The sequence below is a fragment of the Macaca mulatta genome, chromosome 12 (genome assembly GCF_049350105.2).
Source record: "Macaca mulatta isolate MMU2019108-1 chromosome 12, T2T-MMU8v2.0, whole genome shotgun sequence".
Lineage (NCBI taxonomy): Eukaryota > Metazoa > Chordata > Mammalia > Primates > Cercopithecidae > Macaca > Macaca mulatta.
In genome coordinates, this window is record NC_133417.1 from 86,564,539 (window position 1) to 86,577,065 (window position 12,527).

Consider the following 12,527-nt stretch of genomic DNA (forward strand, 5'->3'; position numbering starts at 1 on the left):
GGAGAAATACTAAGTAAATAAAGTAGGCAGGATTGGTGGGTGTTTAGAAATAGTGAGTAACGGACAGTGAAGCTGGAGTTACCTTCAGAATCCTGGCCTAGATAACATTCCAGATAGCTTCCTAAATACTCCTTCACATATTAAGCCAAAATATTCACTATTTACATATGCAATTCTATGATGTATCCTATATAAGCTACAAGCTAATTCTAGTTATCCTAATTATTGTCCCATAACTTACACAAACCTAAATAGCAAAGTTAAATAGTTTGACAGCTGATGCTGAATAGTGAGTTCCATAACCATGATAGGGAACAAAAGATCAGAGTTAGTCTATGGAGCAATAAAAAATGCTTCTCTTGTATATTTACTAAATTTATGGCACTTCTGGAGGTGGATGATGGTAGATGAGAACCACAGTGGGCAATGCTGACCAGAAAGCATGTAATGAGGAACAGCAGATGAGACCACACTCCTTGGGACTCCACCATTTGGCAGGCAGATAGAATGAAGTCCCCATGGGAGACTGATAAACTAGGTGCTGGTGGTATTACAAAAACCAAGAGGGTTAAGTCAAAGTCAAATGAAGGAGAAATACAGAAAGATAAGGACTGAAAGTTCCCACTTGATTGAGCAATTAGAAGACTTCTGCTAATCTTTGCCTAAAGAGTTTCAGCAGAGAAAGAACAAAGCCAGGTCTCAGATGGTTGAAGAATAATTAAGAGGTAAACTAATGGAGGTGGTGAGAGTAAGCCAATTTTTCTAGCAGCTTATCAGAGCAAGTAAGAAAAAAATAAAAATAAAAAGCAAGGTAGCAGCTAGAGACAGAATCTTGTAGGATCAAGGCAGAGACTGTTAGAATGGGAGAGTCCTGAACATATCTCTGTGCTTAAGTGAAAAAGCTGGTAGAAGTGAAGGCTAAAAACCGAAGAAAGAAAGTGTAACAGATAAAACAAATTTCTAGATGAAGCTGAAGGGATGGGATGAGTTTGCCTTCAATAGAGATGACATCTATTCTGTGGTCATGAATGGAAGCGAATGAAGGCTGAAAGTCACTAAAATGGAAAAGGTCTAGAAAATCTGAAGTTGTAATGATTGCAATATGACCACCACCACTGGCCAGACTTTAGATAGCGAACACTGTGAGCCAGACAACAAAGTTTTAAGTAAACATAGAAAAAAAGCTGGAAAATCATACTTTCTCCTCCCTGGGAGCCCAAAAGACAGCCTGTCACCCCTCCCAGCCTGCAAGTGTCCAGCCTGACAACTATCATGACACGCCTGTCCCGACCAAAACTATACCACCATCAAAAACTCCTGCAGCCTAGGCCACTGAGGCAATCACAGACATTGCTGATGAAGATTACAGCTGAAGAAACTACACAGAGACCATGCTACTGAATCCACCCCAAACCAAAGCCAATGTACCATATCCAACCAACACTCTAGGACCCACCTACAAGAAAAGTCTCTCCCTATGAAAGCTACTGCATACAACCGGAAAATGTGACTATTCCACTAGATGTGCAGATGTCACAAGAAACATGAAAAAGCAAGGACACATGACACCGCCAAAGGAACACAGTAAGTCTCTAGTAACAGACCCCAAAGAAAAGGGTGTTTATAAAATTAAAAATAATGATCTTAAAGAAATTCAGCAAGATACAAGAGAATACAAACAACCCAAAGAAATCAGGAAAGTTATAAAATGAGAAATTAAAACAAGATCTATCATTTAAAACACAGAAGTCTGAAGAATGCAGTGAATAAAAGACACAATTGCCGGGCGCGGTGGCTCAAGCCTGTAATCCCAGCACTTTGGGAGGCCGAGACGGGCGGATCACGAGGTCAGGAGATCGAGACCATCCTGGCTAACACGGTGAAACCCCATCTCTGCTAAAAAATACAAAAAACTAGCCGGGCGAAGTGGCGGGCGCCTGTGGTCCCAGCTACTCAGGAGGCTGAGGCAGGAGATGGCGTAAACCTGGGAGGCGGAGCTTGCAGTGAGCTGAGATCCGGCCACTGCACTCCAGCCTGGGCGACAGAGCCAGACTCAGTCTCAAAAAAAAAAAAAAAAAAAAAAGAATAAAAGACACAATTGAGAGCTTCCAGAATAGACCAGATCAAGCAGAAGAAAGAATTTCAAAATCCGAGAATACGTTTTGTGAAATAACACAAAGATTTAAAAAAGGAGTAAACAGGCCGGGCGCAGTGGCTCAAGCCTGTAATCCCAGCACTTTGGGAGGCCGAGACGGGCGGATCACGAGGTCAGGAAATCGAGACCATCCTGGCTAACACCGTGAAACCCCGTCTCTACTAAAAATACAAAAAAAAACTAGCCGGGCGAGGTGGCGGGCGCCTGTAGTCCCAGCTACTCAGGAGGCTGAGGAAGGAGAATGGCGTGAACCCGGGAGGCGGAGCTTGCAGTGAGCTGAGATCCCGCCACTGCACTCCAGCCCGGGCTACAGAGCAAGACTCCGTCTCAAAAAAAAAAAAAAAAAAAAAAAAAAAAAAGGAGTAAACAAATTTTTGCATTATAGAACTAGCGGATGAAGAAAAGTTGAAGAAAGGCACAGAAAACCTATTTAATGAAATAATAGCTAAAAACTTCCCAAATATTGGGGGAGATACAGACATCCAGATTAAGGAACCACAAAGATTCCCAATTAGATTCAACCCAAAAAGATTCTCTCTGTGGCACATTATAGACGAACTGTCAAAAGTTGAAGACAGAGAATTCTAAAATCTGCAAGAGAAAAGCATCAATTTACATGTAAGGGAATCCTCATTAGACTATCAGTAGATTTCTCATCAGTAACCTTAAATTACTGATTTATGCCAGGAGAGAAAGGGATAATTTATTCAAGGTGCTAAAAGAAAAACAAACAAAAAAAACTCTCAGCCAAGGATAAAGGATACTATATCCAGCAAAACTATCCTGGAGGAGACTAAAGGCCTTCCCAGACAAGCAAAAGCTGAGGGAATTCATCACCCCTACACCAGCCTTACAAGAAATGCTTACAGGAGTGCTACAGCTGCAAATGAAAACATGGTAACTATCATGAACACATGTGAGAGTATAAACCTCACCAATAGAGGTAAATTTATAAATCCAACTCAGAATGTCCCAGTGATATCATGTTACGATGTAAATCTCTCAATCCTCTAGATGAAGGTTTAAAGTAAAACTGGTCAAAAACAACAACAGCTACAATGGCTAAGGAACACATGCTAAAGAAATAAAGGCAACAAAAATATAAATTAGGGATGGGGGGAAAAAAGTCGAGTATTTTTATGTGACCAAAGTTAACTTGTTATCAGCTTAAAGCAGTTTATTATAACTACAAGGCTCTTTATGTTAGCCCCATGGTATTCACAAAGAAAGCAATTACAAGAGATACATAAACAAGAGATAGAAGGAAACAAAGCTTAGGACCACAGAAAATGACCAAACCACAGAGGTAAACAAGAAAGAAAGAAGAACTGAGAATCTACAAGACAACCAGAAAACAACAAAATGGCAGATATGAGTTCTTATCAATAAAAATCTTGAATGTAAATAAATTATCTAATTAAAAGATATAAAGTAGCTGCATGACTGGAAAACAAAAAACAAAACAAAACAAAAAAACTCAACTACATGCTGCCTAAAAGAGGCTTACCTCACCATTAAAGACAGACTGAAAGTGAAGAAATGGAAAAAGATATTCCATGCAATCAGAATCCAAAAGTGAGCAGGAGTAGCAATATTCATATCAGACAAAATATACTTTAATTCAAAAACCGTAAAAAGAGACAAAGAAGGTCATAATATAATGATAAAGGGATCATTTCAACAACAGGATATAACAATTATAAACATTCATGTACCTAATACCTAAGTACCCAGATATATAGAGCAAATATTCAATCTAACGAGATAAACTCCAATACAATAATAGTAACACAATTTAACAGCTCACTTTCAATAATGAATAAATTATCTAGACATACATACATACACAAACACACACAGAGAAATCAGGAAATACTGGACTTAAGCTGCACCATAGACCAAATGCACCTAGCAGACACTTACAGAACATTCCATCCAACAGCTGCAGATACACATTCTTCTTAAATGCACATGGAACATTCTTGAGGACAGATCACATGTTAGGCCACAAAACAAGTCTTAACAAATTGTAAAAGATTAAGATAATATCAAGTATCTTTACTGACCACAGCGTTATAAAACCAGAAATCAGACCAGGTGTGGTGGCTCACGGCTGTAATCCCACCACTTTGGGAAGCCAAGGTATGCAGGTTGCTTGAGCCCAGCAGTTTGAGAACAGCCTGGGCAACACAGTGAAACGGTGAAAGCCCTCTCTACTAAAAATACAAAACAAAACAAAACAAAACAACAACAACAACAAAATTTAACCAGGCACGGTGGCACACAACTGTAGTCCCAGCTACTTGGGAGGCTGAGGTGAGAGGATTGCTTAAGCCCAGGAGGCAGAGGTTGCACTAAGCCAAGATTGTGCCTCTGCACTTGGGCCTGGGAGATAAAGCAACACCTTGTCTCAGAAAGAAAGAAAAGGAAAGAACTAAACTAGAAATCAACAACGAGAAAAACTGACGACTTCACAAATCATGGAAACGACATGCTCCTAAACAACCAATGGGTCAATGAAGAAATTAAAAAGGAAAATAAAATTTTTCTTGAGACAAGTGAGAATGAAAATACATCATAGTGAAACATAGCACAAGCAGTTTTAAGAGGTAAGCTTATAGCAATAAATGCCTCTATCAAAAAAGACAACAGATTTCTGACAGCCTAATGATGCACCTCAAGATACTACAAAATCAAGAACAAACTAATCAGCCAGGCACGGTGGCTGACACCTGTAATCCCAGCACTTTGGGAGGCCGAGGTGGCCGGATCACCTGAGGTCGGGAGTTCGAGACCAGCCTGATCAACATGGAGAAACCCTGTCTCTACTGAAAATACAAAATTAGCTAGGTATGGTGGCACATGCCTGTAATTCCAGCTACTCAAGAAGGCTGAGGCAGTAGAATTGCTTGAACCCGGGAGGCAGAGGTTGCAGTGAGCCTAGATCGCGCCATTGCGCTCTAGCCTGGGCAACAAGAACGAAACTCCATCTTAAAAAAAGAGAAAAAAGAAAAGAATAAACTAATCCCAAAGTTGGTAGAAGTAAGGAAATAATTCAATTCAGAGGAGAAATAAATGAAATAGAGACTAAAAATAATTTCAAAAGATGAACAAAATTTAGTTAGTTTTCAACAAATTTCATCAAATTTGATAACACAGAAAAAATGAATTCCCAGACACTTACAACCTACCAAGATTAAATTAGGAAGACATATAAAATCTGACCAGACCAAAAATAAGTGAAGAAATTGAATCAGTAATAAACTCTTTCATCAAAGAAAAGCCCAGAAACGAATGGCTTCATTGCTGAACTCAACCAAACATTTAACAAACCAGTATCAATTCATTTCAAAATATTTCAGAAAACTGAAACAGAGGGTATACTTCCAAACTCATTTCATGAGGCAAGCATTACCCTAATTCCAAAATCAGATAACAATACAACACAGAAAACTATAGTACAATATCCCTGATGAACATAGGTGCAAAAAATTCTCAAGATATTAGCAATCCAAATCCAACAGCACATTAGAAAGATAACTTGCTACGTTCAAGTGCGATTCATCAGAGGGATCAGAGGGATGCAAAAATGGTTTAACACACACAAAGCAGTAAATGTGATACATCATATTAACAGAAAGACAAAAACCATAAGATCATTTTAATAGATGCAGAAAAAGCCTTTGACAAAATTTGTCATCATTTCATGATTAAAAACTCAACAAATTAGGTATGGAAGGTATACACTTCAACACAAGGAAGGCCACATATGACAAGTCCACAGCTAACGTCATACTGAATGGGAAAAGATCAATAATAAGATCAATCCTAAGATCAATAACGAGAAGGATGCCCACTTTCACAATTTCTATTCAACATACTACTGAAAGTTCTAGCCAGATAAATTGGGCAGAAGAAAGAAATAACAAGCATCCAAATTGGAAAGAAGCATGTCAAACTGTCCCTGTTTGCAGAAGATACTATCTTATAGATAGAAAATCCAAAATGCTCCACGAAAGAACTGTTAGAATAAATTTAGTAAAGTTGAAGAACACAAAATCAACATATAAAAATCAGTAGCATTTCTATACACTAATATTATACTATGTGAAAAAATCAAGAAAACAATTCCATTTATAGTAGTTACTTTTTAAAAAAGATACCTAGAAATAAACAACCAAGGAAGTGAAAGAATCTCTACAGTGAAAAGTATAAAATTTTGATGAAAGAAATTATCTTCCCACATCAATAAATGGGAAGATAGTCCATGTTCATGGATTGAAATAATTAATATTGTTAAAATGGCCATATTACCCAAAGTGATCTACGGATTTAATGCAATCTCTATCAGAACAACACCATTCTTTACAGAAATAAAACAATCTGAAAATTCATATAGAACCACAAAAAAAAAAAAAATAGCCAAAGCAATCCTGAGCAAAAAGCACCAAACTGGAAGCACCATACTACCTGACTTCAAAATATACGATAAAACTACATTAACACAGCATGGAACTAGCATAAAACCAGACAGACCAATGAAATAAAACGGAAAACCTAGAAATACATTTTTGCACCTACAATAGCCAACTGATTTTTTTAAGATGTTAAGAACATACACTGGGAAAAAGACAGTCTCTTCAACAAGTGGTACTAGGAAAATTAGATATTCACATGCAGAAGAATGAGATTAGACCCCTCCCTCTCACCATATACAAAAATCAAAATAGATTAAAGATTTAAAATGTAGAACTTGAAACTATGAAATTACTAGAAGAAAAAAGGGAAATTATTCTCAACACTGAGCTGAGCAAGGATTTTAAAAATAAGACCTCAAAAGCACAGACAAAATAAGATTAAATCAAACTAAAATCCTTTGCACCTTAAAGAAAACTATTAACAAAGTGAAAACAGCTGCAGGATGGGAGAAAAATATTTGCAATCTATACATGTGACAAAGGGATAAAATCCAAAATATATAAGAAATTTAATTCAACAGAAAAAATAATAACGATTTTTTTTTTTTTTTAGATGAAGTCTCCCTCTGTCGCCAGGCTGGAGTGCAGTGGCACCATCTCAGCTCACTGCAATTTCCACCTCTCGGGTTCAAGCGATTCTCCTGCCTCAGCCTCCCAAGTAACTGGGACTACAGGCATGCACCACCACACCTAGCTAATTTTTGTATTTTTAGTAGAGACGGGGTTTCACCATGTTGGCCAGGATGGTCTCGATCTCCTGACCTCGTGATCTGCCTGCCTTGGACTCCAAAAGTGCTGGGATTACAGGTGTGAGCCAGTGCACCTGGCCAGCTTGAATTTTTAAATGGGCAAAAGATTTTGACAGGTCTCGAAAGAAGACACACAAATGACCAACAGGTACATTTAAAAGATACTTAACATCACTAATCATCAGGGAAATGCTGATCAAAACCACAAGAAGATGCACTTCACTCCAGTTAGAATGGCTATTGCCAAAAAGACAAAAGAAAATAAGTATTGACACAGATATGGAGAAAAGGGAACACACACTGTTGGTATGATTGTAAACTAGTACAGTCATTATGGAAAACAGCATGGAAGTTCCTAAAACAATCAAAAATAGAAGTATCATATGACTCAGCAATCCCACTACTGGATATGCATCCAAAGGAAATAAAATCAGTATGTTGAAGAGATCTGCACTCCCGTTGTTTATTGCAGCACTATTCACAATGGCCAAGATATAGAATCAACTTAAGCATACAACCATAGATGAATAAAGAAAATGTGATACATAAACATAATGGAATACTAGTCAGCCATAAAAAAATAAAGTCCTGTCAATTGTGAATGGATAAGCCTGAAGGACATCATGTTAAGTGCAGTAACCCAGACACAGAAAGACAAACACCACATGATGTCACTCACATGTAGAATCTTTTTCTATTATAAAAGGTTGATACAGATAAGGCAGAGATTAGAATAGTGGTTACTAGAGACTGGGAAGGGGAGGGGAGAAGGAAGGATGGAGAGAGGTTAGTCAACAGACACAAAGTTGTAACTAGGTAGGAAGAATAAATTCTGGGGTTTTGTTGCATAGTACGGTGACTATGGTTAACAGTAAAATACTGTATATTACAAAATAACTAGAACAGAGTCTTTTGAATGTTCTAACCCACAAGGAAATGATGAACGTGTGAGGAAATGATGAACGTGTGAGATGAAGGAAACACTACTTTGATCGGATAACTGCACAACATAAATATCAAAACGTCAAATAGTATCTCATAAATACGTACAATTACAATGTGTCAATTAAAATTTTTTTAAACAATTAAAAAGTTATTAGACCAGCTGTTGGATCTGGTTGAGTTATCGTGCTTAAGAAGCACATGCATAACATCACACGTTTGATTTAAAATATTTTTCTACCTAAAAAAGATCCCCAAAAAGTGCTGATACTTTTGCGCCTCCCAACTTGACTTATAGCCTCTTTTTGAAAGCCTCACTTCTACAGGGAAGGGTAACACATCCATTATTCCAGGTCACCCCTGAACCCAATAAAAAGAACTACAATTACTACAGTTATGCTCATTTATCCTGCCAACAAGACCATCAATTTGTCCCAATTTTGGCAGTCAAAGTCTTCATAAAATACATTGTCTTTGCTCATCACTCAAGATGGAAAATTAGAAAAAGATCACATAGTATTTTATTTCATCAGTGAAAACAATTAAGGTACTATGAGGTTTAAAAACTAAGCAGTCTTGAAAACATAGGTATGTTAAAATAATCTCCAGTGACCTCTACCCACCCTCATCCTTTTCTGAGGCAGCCAATCACTTGCCAACCAGCAATGGACGTGCTCTCTCCCCACCACATCCTACCATATCACGTCCTCCCAAGTACAGTAACTTTGATGTAGCTCCTCTTCCATTTAATCTTTTACCACTCACATCTAAGCTTATTCAACAACAGAGAGTACTTCTAATATTTAAATATATCATCTCTTAATATCTCCTTTTTGTTTCCCAGTGTTTGTTTTTGTTTGTTGTGTTTGAGATGGAATTTCACTCTTGTTGCCCAGTCTGCAGTGCAGTGGCATGATTTCGGTTTACAGCAACCTCCACCACCCAGGTTCAAGCGATTCACCTGACTCAGCCTCCCAAGTAGCTGGGATTACAGGCACGCACCACCATGTCTGGCTATATTTTACCTAAACAAAACATCTCTTGTTTTTTTCCATAAATAGAAGTACTTACTAAGGCTCTAGGCTTCTGTGTCCCCAATTTTAGAGGCCCAAAGTAGTTTGAATACCAGCTCTTAATTACAAAGAAAAAAGGGTACACCTGTTTGAAGGAAAGAGACAATCAAATGATTTTAGGGCATAATTAAACAAAGAATCAGTACTTACAACCTTTAAAGTTACAAATCTATCAAGATGTATTTTAGAACTCTACTGCCAGGGGTGCGCTAATTAAACCTATTTTTCCTTAATCACCACTCAATAAAAAACAGCATTTTTCTCATGTCATTGTTTGCTTTTTTTGTACACAAATACTGCAACATTGGTTTGTATGACCTCTCATTGCACAATGTCTCATTTTAATTCTATAGTATTTCAGCTGCGTTGTAGGTTAAATTGACTCTTTGGGCTAATCCAAACTCTAATTATAAACTTCTATATTGCATAACTCGAATTGCCTGAAAGACTTACAAATAATTCTATAGCTATATCCCTAGCTTTTAACTTAAAAGGTTCAAGAAAATACTACACCTTGGCTTTTAGAACACCTGAAAACACTTTAAGGTCAAAGACTGTTTTCATGAAGTGAGCGACCATGGCACATGCAGCACAGGCAGAATTCACAATCGCAACCAGTGCTGAGACCCTGGCTAGTTGGTTTCATTTCGTTAGACTTTTGAGCAAGAAACTTGAAGACAATGAGTCTTTCTATTCTGTAACATAAATAGCACACTGTGTCTTGTTTTCCAACAGGGGAAGGCAAATTTTTTTAATTTCATAAGTTTGTATTTAGCTAAAAGAGGTTGATACCAAATTCCGTTTCCCACAAGTCATCTCCTAGCGAGTAACCTTGATGTAGTTCCTCCCCCATTTCATCTCTTTCACCACTCACAGCTGAGCTAATTCAACAACGGGGAGTATTTCTCGAGTTTGGACTTAGAAATAAGACTATATGAAAGTCTGCAAGACTTGTAAAATGGTCTTTATAAGTTATCTGTAAGTTTATAAAGCCATTTGACTAAGACGTGAAAATAGACTCCAAGTATGTCTGTTGTAAACTACAGCATTCTAACTTTTTTAGGTAACTAAAATTTTAAGTCAATAAAAGGCAAACGTGAGCAAACCGCTTGACGTAACTAAGTATCGCAAAACTGTGATCCAATATTCTAGGGTCAATATTAAAAATTAAAAGTTTCTAGACTGAGCCTGAAGAAGTCTTAATTCTTGACAATGGCAAGGGAGGTGAGGGGCAGAAAAAAATCCAGAAACGCTCCCAAAGCTCTGGGGTTACATTTTCAAGTCAGCAAAATGAAAGTTGGATTCAGAACTCTTGTGTATGCATAATCTGTAAAATGTTTATAGTTTCAATGTACCATCAAATTGATGGATTAAAACTTTTTAAACTTGGAGGGGCGGAGTAGGTGACCTTCTCACATTTGTAAATGACCTCCCCTTTGTGGCTCAAGACTTTCTGCTGAGACGCTGAACAAAAGCTGAGTGTGACGTTTGTCCGGGGAAGGTCCCGGAGGCGGGAGAAGGCTAGGTAGCGAAATGAATCCCTGGGGGTTCTGGGGTGGGGCGAGGGGCGTGAGTTCCCGGTTGGGAAGGAGGCGGCGGCGACTTGGGGACTCGGTAACCTGTCCAGGCTGTGAGGAGAGTCCGGGCTGTGAGGAGAGCCCGGGGAGGGGAGGAGAGAGAAGGAGAGGGTGGAGCGAAAGCGCGCGGGTGGCAGGCCTTGGGCCGGGGAGAGGGAGGAGGCGCGGAGGGAGGCGAAGACGCTTGGGGCCTGACACTCACCCGCCGGGCGCTCTGGCTGAATGGGCCGCCACCGCAGTGCCCGCTCGCTCAGTACCACGTCACAGCTGTCCCTCCCGATCTCGAAGATGCCCCGGAGCAGAATCCGCTCGGCCGCCGCCTCCGTCTGCTGCGGGGACGTTAACAGCGCCGAAGGCACAGCGGCAGCCTCCGGGGGCGCCTCTTCCTCCCGGCCGCCCTCCAGGGCACTCACCCGGTTCCTGCGCCTCCTCCAGGGCATGGCAGAGCCGCAGGCTGGGCCCGAGCCAGGGGTACGGGGAGGCCTTTGGAGGAGGAGGTGGAGGGCGCGGCAGCCCCAGCTCTAGCCGCGTCCTGCGCTGCCACAGCAACCGCGCGCAGGGCAAGGACCCAGGAGGGAGGCGGGGCCGCGCCTGACCCAGTCCAGCACCCTGGCCTGCCAGCCTCCCGCTTCGCCACTCACTACAAAAAGACCCAGCTGCAAGAGGAAGAATAATTGGCTCCCTCCGCCTAGCTTCTCCTGCAAAGTACGGTTTCGCACTTTTCGTTACCCTCAAGTTAAACCAGCCCTCCTCAAACTTGCATATCATCCTTTGGGCGTCTTGTTCAAATGGAGATTCTTATTGAACAGGTGTGGGACTGGCCCCCAAATACCACATATCTAAGAAAATACTAGGTAATGGATCCCGCTGGCCAAGGAACACACTCTGAGTTGCAAGGGTGGAAGCCTCTTTTTCCACCTCCTTTCCAGAGGGTTCCCTGGCGAGCAGAGGTGGTGCTTTACAACCCTGTTACGGAGTACTAGCGCACTTCCCAAAACCCCTGAGGGGAAGCTACAGATAAGGCCCTGGTTTGCATAGACAAATTTGCATCTGACAAATTCAGTATTAAAGGTAAGTGCCTCCAGGTGTAAGTATTTAGGATACTACTTTCCCCCAAGGTATCTCCTCTGCAATCTTGTCTTTGCCTGGATCTTACACTCCCTTGAGGGAGATTTCAAGCAGCAGGGCTTCTCTTTCACGCACTGCTATAAAGAAGTGTCACCTGGAAAAGGAGACGACCCCGGGGGGGCTGGGGGGGTGTTCACCCTTTTCTCCTGGTAAGTGAGATTTCTAATATCAGCTGCTCGTTAATTTGGAAAACACAAGAGAGTCTGGAGGATAGTGATACTCAATAGTGGTTGCACATTAAAATTACATGGGGAACTTTTGAAAACCCAAATATCCAGGCCACACTCAAGACAATTAAGCTGGAATCTCTGGAGGCGAGACCCAGACTTCCGGATTTTTAAAAGTTCCCAGGTAATTCCAATGTTTAGCCAAGGCTGATAATGGCTGCTCTAAGCATAGTGATAACACAGGGAGCTGAGTATTTA

General features: G+C 40.2%; 1 protein-coding gene across 2 annotated transcripts in view; it reads right to left on the reverse strand.

The window, feature by feature from the left end:
* Positions 1 to 11,974, reverse strand: part of CERKL (ceramide kinase like) — a 121,072-nt gene extending 109,098 nt beyond the window's left edge. The window contains exon 1 of one of the 2 annotated variants that reach the window (XM_077956608.1): positions 11,177 to 11,974. In XM_077956608.1, coding sequence (XP_077812734.1) covers positions 11,177 to 11,414 — 238 coding nt within the window. In that variant the 5' untranslated portion in view covers positions 11,415 to 11,974. The remainder of the gene's footprint in view (positions 1 to 11,176) is intronic. The other variant, XM_077956610.1, reaches the window with a different exon arrangement.
* Between the last annotated feature and the right edge of the window lie 553 nt (positions 11,975 to 12,527).